General features: G+C 33.6%; 1 protein-coding gene and 2 non-coding genes across 3 annotated transcripts in view; 2 read left to right on the top strand and 1 right to left on the bottom strand.

Moving 5' to 3' along the window:
• UBL3 (ubiquitin like 3) overlaps window positions 1-13,501 on the top strand; it is a 134,238-nt gene that overhangs the window by 107,093 nt on the left and 13,644 nt on the right. The window contains exon 2 of the mRNA XM_090116609.1: window positions 12,449-12,557. Coding sequence (XP_089972735.1) covers window positions 12,449-12,557 — 109 coding nt within the window. The remainder of the gene's footprint in view (window positions 1-12,448; window positions 12,558-13,501) is intronic.
• Window positions 7,978-8,050, bottom strand: TRNAT-UGU (transfer RNA threonine (anticodon UGU)). The gene has a single exon. It is a non-coding gene; the product is annotated as a tRNA-Thr (tRNA).
• Window positions 11,396-11,468, top strand: TRNAR-ACG (transfer RNA arginine (anticodon ACG)). The gene has a single exon. It is a non-coding gene; the product is annotated as a tRNA-Arg (tRNA).

The raw sequence follows: 13,501 nt of genomic DNA, 5'->3' as shown, positions 1-13,501 counted from the left end.
GCTTGCATAATTATATGGATAAGGAAAAAACAATATTTTCTTTAATATTTATAGTTGACTAGTTCCGGTATGGAAGGTGACAGACATGTTTTGATGACGATTTATATATCTGAGCATGGTTTCTATTTAAAACTGGTTCCCGATCTTAGCGCCATAATAAGGAAAGAGCCTATTAAAAACAGTCGATATAATTTATTTTGTGTATGGCGTTGTATCTTAATATCATGTTCGAATATTTTATTAGAACTATTTCGCAAAGATATAGACATTATAACTATTATTAGTTGATTTTTCCACAGTATAATCAATTTCATACATGTTTTATCGCTTGTTTTTCTTACCTTGATTGCATGCATCAAAATCACAATATCTACACCTTAATTTTTAACCACACGAACAGTAAAATTTAAGCAAAACACAGTAAATTAAAAAGCCATCGCGTTTTCGCAACTCCATTTGATCCTTTTTTCTACCCACTATTTTCTAGTCTAGTTCTCAATTTACCATAACAAAGGCTGGGGTCCGGACTTCGGATCCTTTGAAGGGATCCCGCTTGACCTCTCATTAGCCGCTTGATTGTTCGCTTCCCGCCAACTAGCCGGACTTCCGGTGCCCGGTAGCGCTTTCTTTTTGATAGCCTCTCCTTGCCTACATCTCAAGATATACGTCGAACACAATCGGATCCCAAACTAGGGGTAAGTGGGACTAGTTTGCCAATTATTTCGCGAAAATTGTTCTAGAATGTTTGGAAGATTGGTCCTTCAAAATTTTTGAAATTTACTAGGATTTTCAAGTTTTCTATGAAGTTTTCATGTTAAACCAATACGGACCAAATATTGACACTGATACAACAAAAGTAAGTCATAGTTATGCCCTAAAAATTACCCTAAATAAAATTTAATACAGTATCATAGATATCTTGAATTTACTCTGAGGTTTATAACAAAAGCGATGTTATTCCTTGCACCGTCTTCATCAACACAATTCGATTACCGTCTGAGATCCACGTGCTAATCTACTGTTAGCACTTAGACACGTCTTTGATTAAGAGCCCTAGATGTCTGGGCTTTGTCTTTCACTACACTCGAGAGCTGCATAGCACTGGCCGGTTATTGGAGTCTGGGAATGTTACAAATTAATAACTTTGTTATTATAATCAACCCGATTAGTAGCTACCTATATCGTCTTATTTATTAACGCCTCAAGTAAATGTATGGAGGTTTTAAAGGGCTCTTTCATTTAAATGTGACTTTCACACCATTTTTAAATACTGGTAGGTAGGTGATTAAAATTTTCAATTCTACTTAAGGTGACATCGACTGCATTTTTATCTGGAAGCGTATGATAGTATTGCGCTGTGTGAACCAATTGCATTTGACGTCGACTGAGCGGTATGGGCCAATTTATTTTTGAAATAAATGATGTTTTCAAGATTGGTACGCAAGTTCAAAGTCATGTTAAACAAAAACCGCCTGTATATTTGTATAGTCCAGTAGGTAGTGCTCGGCTTCCGTAACAAATAAACGGGCTGCAAAATATATTGGAGTGGCGTTTGATTAGAATGCATTGCGCTTTTGTTGGGCGGCGCGGTCGCGTGCCGCTCGCTGTTATGTAACCGACCGGTATTTATGTAACTCCAGCATTGTTCATACTGTACAGTGTACGCGATAGTGCATTTTCTTAATGGGCTAAGTACTGATTTCAACGGCTGTGTAAATAAAGCTCGATAGCCAGATGTTTAGCGGGAATTTTACTTGTACGTGTACAATGTTGACGAAAATGTCGGTAAAAATATTGCAAATAAACGTTTAGGTTTGTTTTGATTATAGAAAGGTCAAAAGGAAATTGAGACTGTGTGATATTTTAACGAAAAGTGTATGAAAATATTGAGAAAGATATTGAATTTCATAAATAAAGAGTCTGATTCCGACTAAGTTATTTTCTTAAATATATGTACATAGATAACCCGATTACACAAAGAGCATCGAACTTTTAAAATAAAGTAACATTAATTTTATGCATTTGCTCATTTAAATTTCCAATACTGACCGAGTTTGCCCGCATGGTTCCCGGGAAAAACGTCGAACGTCAGTTTCAGCCAAATTTGTAAGTACTAGCCATTTTTTGCATGTAAAGGGGAACGAACATTTTCATTACTTGAACAAACTTTGGAAATTTATACTATCAGTTATACATAATAGATAACCGATAAGTGCGCACATAACTTTGAACTGTATTGTTGCCAAAAGTAACTACATCGTTAACTATGTCAAACTCGCAACAAAGAAAGTACCGAATTTATAATGGACAAACTCCAAATAAATGAAAAATATATCATACCTTTTTCGTGGCACACGTGCTCGCATTTTAAATGAATCCCTAGAGCACGTACATTTATCAAAAGATAAAAAAAATATTCTTCCAATTTCTGAAATTAGAACACTTTAAATACAAGCAATAAATTCCGTCGATTTCGCTCACCCAAATACCATAACCTCATCACTATTTATACAAAACACGACATTAGCATGGCCGAAATATTTATGTCTAGGCTCGTTTCGTTGTCCATAGTTGCCCTGAAGTTTGCTAGACGACATACAGGCACGGACTTAAGGACAAAGCCCCAAAATGTAATTAAATTGAAGGTATTATTAATTCCTTGGATAGTTTCAATCTTGAGTCTCGACTTGGACCCATAATTACCAGTAATTAATTCATTCATGCAAGTGATGACCAATTTCACAGCACAGTTCCAAATGATTCATCCTATCATCCGTTACATCCGCTCTCATTGAGAGAAATAGCCGTTATAAGTGTTAGTGAAGGCGCAAAAATTAGACTTTCTTGTCCATTATAATAACTACTTCACAAAATTTATAAAATTTACAGTTTTGCAATATAAATATTGACAAGTAGATGAAATTTTCGTGTTTCTGGGGCAATAAAGGGCCAAAGCCTAGTGCCGTTAGAAGTCCGCGCCTGGTGAGTGTCTGGCGACTTGCCAGCAATGTAAATGGATATAATTACAGGCCTATATTACACAATCTTTAATGCAGATGCCTGTATGACTGTCGTAGTGCATTCCATCTGCAGACGGGGAATTAACCCTAATCAGAACTCGCAAGCGAATTACATGAATCTGTTGGATTCAGGTAGTTTAATAAGATCCTACCTATGTTATGAGCATAGCTGGGTTGTAATAAGCTTGATTCTTGGTACTGTTTCATATTAAATTTATGATGAAAGACTTTTATAAAATTGTATAATCTATAATTTCATGACGCACTTGTTTGTGTCCTTTAATGAGAATTTCTACCTGAAATAGTTCATAAAATTACCCATCGATATAATGTAATTGATCAATCATGCATTTACGCACGAGTATTCGATATTAATATCGGTCGGATTATTATTGCTCCATTCAATAAGAAAAATATCGTGGGAAGCCTGGAAATATTCCTCATTATTTCGCTCCCAAGAGGCCGTATCGAGGAGTGGTCAGCGCGGCCTAATTACTTATTATATCGTGCTATCAACGACAGGTTGGCGATAATGCGGTCATTAATATTATTTACCGGTGCTGGCGTAATTTCCTGAGGCTTAATGCCCTCGAGGGAGTTTGGGTGATGTGCTATTGTGTACGCTCCCTGCTGTCTTAGATGAGCTCTGTTTTCGACAGCCATCTCAATTGTGAGGTATTGAATCGTAGCATATTCAATTATATTATTCTCTATCAAATATATAATACCAATAAATTCAGTAATTCCTAAGCATACAAGTATGAAATATATTTAGTTCTACTTTAACAAATTCACTTTTAACGTGTCACTTTCTCTCCAAAACTCAAAGTCAAATACTAGTCAATTTGAAGAAGTCTCGTTTCTTGTGGGAGTTGTTCTTCAAGTGAGTTCAGGCACGTCCCAATATTGATTTACTTTTCAGTATTCGGAAGTTACTTTCTAAAAGTATATGACCTTTCATAAATATAGTTATAAAATTCTCCATGACTTTATTTTCTCTTTTTCCTCAGCATCGTTAGCATCTATCGTGATTAAAAATAAAAGTATTTCCTAAGTGAAAGTTAGCACACAGTTGACCTATATATCTAAACTTTGAAGCTTGGTCTTTTTATACTATTTTTACATTCAATATTTTCAGTATTCCGCATAGTATATTTTAACCATGTATGAAACAAAAGCATTCTTACTAATGTAAGATCCAAGCGGTCGTCTACCAAGTATATTATGTAAAGTTACAGCAAAATGCATTCTTTAGCTTAACCGACTAAAATAAACATCTTATCGTACTACAAATATCCTCTTGTGGTCAGACGTATAATATGAAAGTTGGTTGAAGTAGCCATAAGTCCGGGCACATCTCATAATCCCCAACTGACATGTCTGGACAACGGATAAAGCGCCTGATTAGTCTAGCCTTACTATATTGACGTACTTTACTATGTATGTACCTACGTAATAAATCCTTTTGTAACTAGTTTTATGTCATCGATAAGACATTGTAACTCTGGAAACTATTTTTAATCGACATCATAAAAAAGAAAGGGTATTTCGTAGCGTTAGGTAACCTTTTACACGATTAAGAATAATTAAGGAAGCGTTTAATAATATAACAGTACAATAAATAAGGATGGAATAGAGATAGTAGTTGGTGTAGCGAAAGGTCTCGGGTTCAATCCCCATGGAGGCTAATAAAAATAAACAAGTCCCAGTTAGGCGAGGCAAAACTGGTAATGCTATTTCACGTGTTTCACTAGGGATTTCACTGTATTACATTTGTATAGTATTATTGTTATTGTACATAAATAACATATTTGGAGGTCTATTCATTTATTAAGTTATTCGTTAAACAATGTAGTAGCAGATAAGTATGTGAAAGATAAAGTAAATATGATTAATAATTGAAAAATATTCCTTCAATTATACGCACATTCGACTTCCTCATTTAAACGGTAACATTTTAGCTATAATAATAGTTATAGAGATAGGTCCCATTAAATCTAAGCTATAATTTATAACGGTTATGGAAACTGTCGTAGTTGGTAACGTGAGGCTCGGACATTAGGCTCGTGCACGTATAAAATCTGTCTAATCGAGGCTAGCAATTCGATTCGTTATAATTTCAGAGTCAGGGTGAATGGGAGCGCTGAAGTAGGTCGTGTCTCAGGGCTGTCGCAGTTGAGAAATTGGACGGATTAAGTGCCCTTATATATTTGTTAGATTTAATCGAATTCTTTAGAGAAATGAAAGAATTCTTACACGTCCAAGTGGACGTCAGCAGCTAGCTGTTTAATCTAGATTGATGTTTCCTTGAATTCTTTGTACTGTAATAAGATCATGTTTGCATAGAAGATTGTTTTTTTATCGATTAACTATGGATTATGTTGTTTTAGCCCAGTATTCACAAAATTAATTTGATATAGGCTACTATGAACATAGTTGTGTCTTTTCACTTTTAATTACACTGACTTGAAGAAGAAACAAATGAAAAGTGTTCGTTGTAAAGATTGATTAAACAATAGACAAAAAGATGAATAAGTTTCAAAGCGTTTCATGAACCTTCCTACTTTGCTTATAAACTCTCATCTCCTTAAAAATATCTTATTATTAAGGACAATAATTTTTGGACAGCCCTGTGATACATCGATTCTGCGCTCTGCGGGTAGGCAACCAAATGGGTCCGTAAAATTGTTGTAATTGCTAGATTAGCGCACACGACCGCAACCTGACGGCTATCGTTACCGTTTCGATCTGATTGCTTCGGATCTATATTGATACGTTTGAACCTATCTGTAATTAAATAGCTTAAGTAGTACGTATCAAATTGCGTGTGGGGATTGGTTGTACTACATTGTATTTTTTTTTATTTAACTCGATTTTATTTTTAGTTAACCTTCAGACCATGCGATTGGACTCTTGTAATATATCCATCGCAAATCAAATAATTTAGAATTTAAAGTCTCTATTACTACTGGCACCACGAACTTTTCTTTTATTTCCAAAGAGTTTGAGTTGAACATCAAGTTGTAACATACCAACCGGATAGACAAAATATTTTGTCCTACTACTCGTACAAGGGTTGCTGCGCATTTAAGTTTCTGTCAGTGAAACTGGCTCTTGATTTGTTAATTGCACACATGTAATTGCACAAGTTCAGATGCTTCCACCATCGCTGAAGTATCTGTTCGTGAATTTGCCTTGTCTGCAACTATTCCATTAGATGGCTTATGAAGGAAAGCTATATATTATATATTTTATGTAATATAGTAACCTCAAAGTAATCAGATAAAAACATATTTGCTTGGTTTTCAGCAGCTCGCAGCATTATACCTATTAGAATTTCAAAATTAGGCTCACTTTCAACTTTCATTTAGGAATTACAATCAGATTTAATATGGAAACCAGGCTTCTGTATAAACATTCATGTAATCCTATAAGATAAAGAACGGGTGTATGTGTGGATGAATTTGCGTCTGTGTTCCTTAGCAAATAGTTGAACAAAATCTTGGAGCGTCGTTCGCGATGTTATTTTAAACTTTGATATTTTTTCATTAAAATTTTATAATTTATCCAACGTTCTATTGCCGGGGGAAACTTATTAAAATTCCTTACGCGAATTATTTCGGCTCTAATAACGTTCCGACTTGGAGGCTTTCACAGGCTTTATTCCCGCGGGCTTTCGGGAAAATGTAGAAAAATAAACCTACGCTCATTCGTTGAAATATGAGGCAAAGGAAACAGGTCAATAGGCGGTTAAGGCAGCGTTGATTTATAGGCGGCCTATCGCCCGGGGCCAACATTATCGCTTATTGTTCATCACGCAATGGATCGGAACCTTTATCCTTATGATAATGGCTGTGTTATTACGTTTGTTCATTTTGCTGTGTCGTATAAATGATCGTCTGTGTCAGCGCATCCGGGAATTGATTGCGAACTCTGAATGTGATACTATTTATCAAATGACAAAGAAATGATGATGAGCGAAGAGTATCATTTCTGTTGGTAATTCTTTAAACGCATAATATAGGATCATCTTAGAAAAAGGTTATATTATTTTAAAACTCCACAGAATAACAAACATAGAACTGTCGTGCTTTTAAAGTAAAATTTATCAATAATTTCATTAAAAATTTGTTAATTTTCACCATCATCATAGCTTAATAGACCAATTTACGGATCAAACAGCAATATTGCGTATCAACACTTAGGTATAATTTGGCCACTAAAATTATATCATGCATTGGTTGTATTAAATTCTATTGATCTACTAACAACCATAGCTCGAGGCACCAAAAATCATTGAAAACCCTTCTCGATGAAAAACCATGTTTAGATATTCAAATGTAAGCCAGGTTAAGTGTTCGATCCAAGTTACCTGATAGAGCTGATGCGACTTAACCGTGGATCGATGTCGCTAACTTCCCCGACCTCTGGGGCAGCTCATTGAATATTTCCCATTAGCCTGTATTACTCTCCCTCTAAATTAAGAGGGTAAACTTTCGTTATATACCTTCCTTAGTGGTGCTCGTAACTTTAACACTTGAAACCTCTGTCTTGTATTTACTCTATAGACTGGTAGGTAGTCTGTAATCTGTATAGTAGCTTTTTATTACTGATACTACATTATCTTTTTAGTAATATTTCAACTGTTGTTGGTATATGTTCTTATTATATTAATTCAAATATAGGTATCGGTGTTGTAGGTACCAAATATTATGTTCAAATAACAATGACGTATGTACAAGATCTAACCTTTTATATTATTATGTCTCCCAAAAAGTCGAAAAAACAAATCTATTTTCATTATGTCTAGGAATTTACTGGCCTGTTGAAAATTAAAAATCAAAATTCATGTAATTATTAACAGATGTTATATTAGGTAAATGGTGTGTGGTGAAAAAAATTAAAGGCATGTAGCGATTTTTTCCCAAAAATAAAAATAATACATAGCAACCAATGCTGCCTCCAGAGAGATTTGAACTCTCGACCCCTGGTTTACAAGACCAGTGCTCTAACCCCTGAGCTATGGAGGCTCGTGCTGGAGAAGCGAAATTACAAAACGTTTTTATTTTATTCTTACTTAAACTAATTGGTGGTAGACAAAAGAGGTAAAATAATATACATATTTTTTTAAATTAATGTAATAATAACTTCTAAATATGGCATAAGTAAAACATAAACAAATAGCTAATCTATATGAACCGCATGCTATTTTGTTTTTAATCGTGTAATAGATGATAACGATACTTCTAAAAAAAATCGTATCAGGCAACAGCTAATATTAGTTTTTAGTAATTAAAATAACAACGTGTGTTTCCTTTCAGCATTATTATGTAAATAAGCATTTGGTATATTGTTATGAAAAATTCTAATTCTTTAAAGTTTTAACTTATAATGCATTAATGCTTTATATTACTACAACAAAACTATATCGACCTCTATAGTTATAATAATTGATATACTTTCTACTCATATAAATATTTTTTCCAGCGGGTAAAAAAGCTAAAATAATATATAAACTTATTGAACTTGACAAATAACTTCATACATTATTTAAACTGCGAGACGAGCTAAACAGGACATATCAAAATACCATAAACTGACCGTAAAGAAAATATCAAATACCCATACTATAACGGTAAAAACAATAACAAGCCACATGCCGCTTCGACCAATCGATGTGGGCAGACCTTGAATGTGGAAGACGGTGCACTCAAGACGTGTAGTGTCGGGTGTACGAGCCGCTGGCATCGTGCCAGGTGCTGACTTACCCTACTGATAATATACTGCTGCTATGGTAGAAATGGTTGATTGGTTTTGCTAACTTATCCTACTGATAAATACTGCTGCTATGGTAGAAATTGTTGATTGATTTTGCTATTTTGCACTGCTGTTTTGTTGATTAGGTTGCCTTATTGATGTGAGCCATAGCCATACATTTGCTAGAGAGTGTCATTCGAAAGGTCGTAGGTATTAGTTGGGTGTAGATGCATTGACGTGTTGATGTGGTTGTTAATGAGCAGGAATGGCACTTATCAGCTATTAAGTCTAGAATGTAGTATACTGTATAGTATAGATTGTGAACAAGTTTACGTATCGAATCGTAGAAAACATATGGACTAGTTAAAGGAATATAAAAATGCACATATTATATCCAAATATATATATTTCGCATCAAAATTTGAATTTATAAAGATTGTCATCATCTAATCAAGTAAATGTAGCATTGCTTGGAACATTTTTCATACCTAATGGAATTGCTAATTTCACCCTACGACCATTTTAAACATCACCAAACTGATTGGATGACTGTCGACAATTTTTTTGCTGCATCAATCAATTCAGCTCTGCAATGCGGTCCTCTGCTGCAACGTTGTTCTTTTACAGCCGTACAAATAAAAACTTGCTTATTCAAACCTTATGCAATGCATAGATATGATAAGAATAAATAAAGAATAAGGATGTCATAATTTCTTACAAATAAATTTGGAATAACGTCGATGTAACTATGCTCACGCTATGCAATAGGCGCGAAGCGGCAACGTCGCAATTCATTCACAAAATTATGAAAAACATTGAAATTGTCTACGGTTAAGCCTTGGTGCTGTCATTTTGCTGACGCTCGTTTGACTTCGTCGAATTTGTTGTGAAGTTTCATCATACGATGTTCTGTTTATTTATTTTTTAAATATTTATTGGAAATAATTTAAATATATCATTAAATAAGCAAGCAAATGAAAGAGAACCCTATCCAATATCCGGAGAACAGAAGATTAACCCACCTTGAGATAGAGAGTTGCCAAATAACTGGTACTCAAAACATACAACTCCAGGCTTAGAAGATTTATATTTTCAACGAAAGTGTATATTATTGTGATAAGTTTAGAAATAAGTTTTATGTATGTATGGTTTGGCGCATGTTGTAAATAAATAAATCATTATAAATATCAAAAGGGTTTTTCATAATTTCGTATATTTTGACATTTCATACAAAATTTTCCATTTCAATAGGTACGTAATGAAATTATTAATTTGCTCAACTTTTTCTACTTCTCGTATTACTCTCATTGCTATTATCTCAAATTTAGATTGAAAATTGCTTCTAAAACTTGTAAAACACAGCACAATGTACTAAAAGATATGTTATAACTCGGTTATGTCAGACTTATACTAGGGTGGTAGCCGTAATAAGGACGGAATAGCATTAGTATGAATACTTATTACGAAGTTATACTAGGTTACATTTATTTCGTGTTTATTTGTATGATTTTTCCTTATTCTTAGTTTATTCTTTGCATAAAATGTTATAACTCGTTTATTTGTACGGCTGTTAATGTTTTACTTATATTCCTTGGTACGAGGTAATGAGGTAAACCTCTTAACAGCGCTACATAATGAAGGCATACTGAGGTGCTTCGTTTGCATTCCTTCTATGGGTTGTAACTTGTAATTAAAGGGTGCGGTAATTGTTATGAAATTAATACAAGTTTGGTCTAGATGCGAGCTTGACCTTAACCCATCAGTTGTGTTTGCATTTCAAGTCTATTAAGGAAATTGTTTATTTTTATGATGCAGGTATCGTATAAAATTTTCAAAAGTAAATAAAGATGACTAAGATTAATGTGCTCTTCCAAAACGGGGCCGTATTTAATACACTAATGGCATAATAAGCAACGTAAATGCATGAAAATATGCTAAATCTCCCGCGCTTTCGCAACACGGCCACAAGCCAGTAAAAATAACAATGGCGGATAGCTCCCGGTTGGCGGGAAAAATGAAATATGGCCGACGTAACACTGGGTGTCCCTGGGCGCAGTGTGTTATATGAAAGTCGCTTTTTCAAAATATATTTTAGACGAACTTTATGCTTTAGTGGTTTTAATAATGTTTTTTTAAAGCCGTGTTGTTTAAGGCAGCTTTTGATGTGTTTGGTAACAATATTTCTGTTTGAGGTTCAAAGATTTTGAAATAAAAGTATGTAACTGGGTATAAGTTATTACTTTAAAGCCTATTATATTTTTTCCTTATAATTCAGCCAATAGTAATTAGTAATGGACGTTGTTTATAAGCCAATATTTTTCCATAAAAGATAATTTAGGGCCGATTTTTCAATGCTTGGATAAAACTTATCCGTCCAATAAAGTAGGTATTACACGATAATATTAAAATGTCACGTAAACTGTCAAATACGGGCAATTAGAATACGTTTTTAAAATGGTAGTTTTATACATTATTCGACGAATAAGTTTTATCCAAGCATTGAAAAATCGGCCCTAAAACGTTAAAAATATAATATGTACTTATAACTGAGTTATAAGTTATATATAAGTATAACAAGTTGAAATAATCTAATAGATAATTTTGAAATTTTACCAACCGGCCCTGTGGCGCAACGGATAACGCGTCTGACTACGGATCAGAAGATTCCAGGTTCGAATCCTGGCAGGGTCGATGATTCTTTTTTAAATTTTTTGACTATATTTTATTTTAATTTTTAATGTTATATTAGTAGTACTTTAATTTTATATTTATGTAAACGTCACACATATTTTTTATTTCTTTATTAAATACAAAACAATAATATTATGTGAAACGTTATGTACACTTTAGCTCATTTGAATACCTTTTTACGGTATTTTTGAGTGATAAGAGTTCAAAAATAAAATATATTTTAGAAATAAAACAATATATCACAATGCCTGGACATAAATTCACATTATGCAAACAAAGACGAGGGTAGATCATAAAGATAATAGATATAACATTAATTTAAACAGTTCACGTTGCTTTAGTATTTTTTACGGGCGTTGTTTGATTTATGATAACGTTAAGAAGACTATCTGACTTTCCCTTGTTTTTTGAAAATACATACATATATTATTATCTCGGTTACAGTGTGAGGATAATGTGCTCTAGGATATTTTTTCTGTTGAGAATATATTAATGTCAGCCGACATTAGCATTATAATATGTACATCTTATATGAAGCACCTGTATAGCAGGTACCATTTCAGATTCAATTTCAAGTAGGACGTGTCACGTGATGTAAATTGTAATGCTTTAAAAATATATTCTTTAACTTTGATAATTGTATAAAGCTAGAAACTCAAACACTTTTTGCTTCTCTACGTCTAGGTACGTCACTTTTCCATACATACAATAATTATAAAGAATGGTTATTCATTTTGCGTATTCACATTCATTCATGTTAACTATTGTAAGAGACCATCAGTTCGGAAGAAAATAATGGAACAAAAAATAATGTAATCTAGTTATTCTATGCACAACTATAACAGAAACAGACTGCAACAGTAACAGAGTACTAAGACCATTGATGTTGGTAAAATAAAATCGGTATTCTATATGTACATAATGGATAGACACAGACTCCAACAATAACACAGTACTTAACGTTGTATCACTTGTTCCAGATAAATCTACGGTTAATCCTCGTGTCGGGGAAGACGAAGGAGTTCGTGTTCAGTCCAGTGGATTCGGCTGGCGACATAGCGCTACACGTTTACGACAATTGGCCTGAAGGTAAATAGAACAAACAGCTATCACTTGACAGAAGTATTCCTGTATATGTTTATTTATGTTGGAGCAGGCAATCGACCTTGTGGTTCGCGTTATGGTAAACGACAACCACCGCCCGTTTTTTGATAGAGCGCGCTACCTTGTGGTTCGCAAAATGGTAAGCGATCACCACTTATGAACAACAAAAGTAGGGGCCTCTGCAAATGCGCTGTAAGCTTTTAAGGGTTACGAAAAGGACTAATCCTTTTGGAATAATTGGAATAATACTTCTGATAATAAATTAAATTAATGATTAAATACGTCGTCTATATCGACACCAAATTTATGTTTATAAAAATATGGAAATATGTTTATAAAAACACATACATATTTAACGTGAAACGCAATTACCAGTGCAAGTGCTCGATCGCCTTTTTTCGAATATACCCACTGCTATAATTCATAAGGATTCAGATAGGCATGTTCAATCGAGTGTGGGTCCAACGTAATACTTTTATGGAAATAAAAACCTTATTCATGACATTATAATGACTTTTCTCCCATAAAGCACTAATGGGGTACTCGATTGCGCGATTTAATATAAAAAGTGTGAATCTCGGGCAGTAATGGCGCGCAAAATAATTTATGTAGACACTTATTATTTTGGTACTTAATATTTCTTTTCCTGTGTCATTAATATTTTGGAAAGGTGGAAGTAATTTCTTGTGGATTATGGTCGTTTTTAATTGAATTTATGGTAAATGGGGCGTATTTTTGTACAAAGTTTAATGCGGGATAAATACAGAATTTAATTTGATAATATTTCATTTAAATGTGCTTAAGTTGACAATATAATTTGTTTTAGCTTACTTTAACAATTTTTAAATTCATGACGTGATTCACAATCTCATACATTGCCAGAAATATATTTTAGTTTTTAATATAAGTTATAACACTATAATAATAGA

The sequence above is a fragment of the Colias eurytheme genome, chromosome 26 (assembly GCF_061535395.1).
Source record: "Colias eurytheme isolate Ceu_HAF_F1 chromosome 26, ilColEury1 Martin Lab GWU primary, whole genome shotgun sequence".
NCBI lineage: Eukaryota > Metazoa > Arthropoda > Insecta > Lepidoptera > Pieridae > Colias > Colias eurytheme.
Note: the sequence above shows the minus strand (reverse complement) of the source record. Positions and strands in the feature narration are given on the sequence as shown.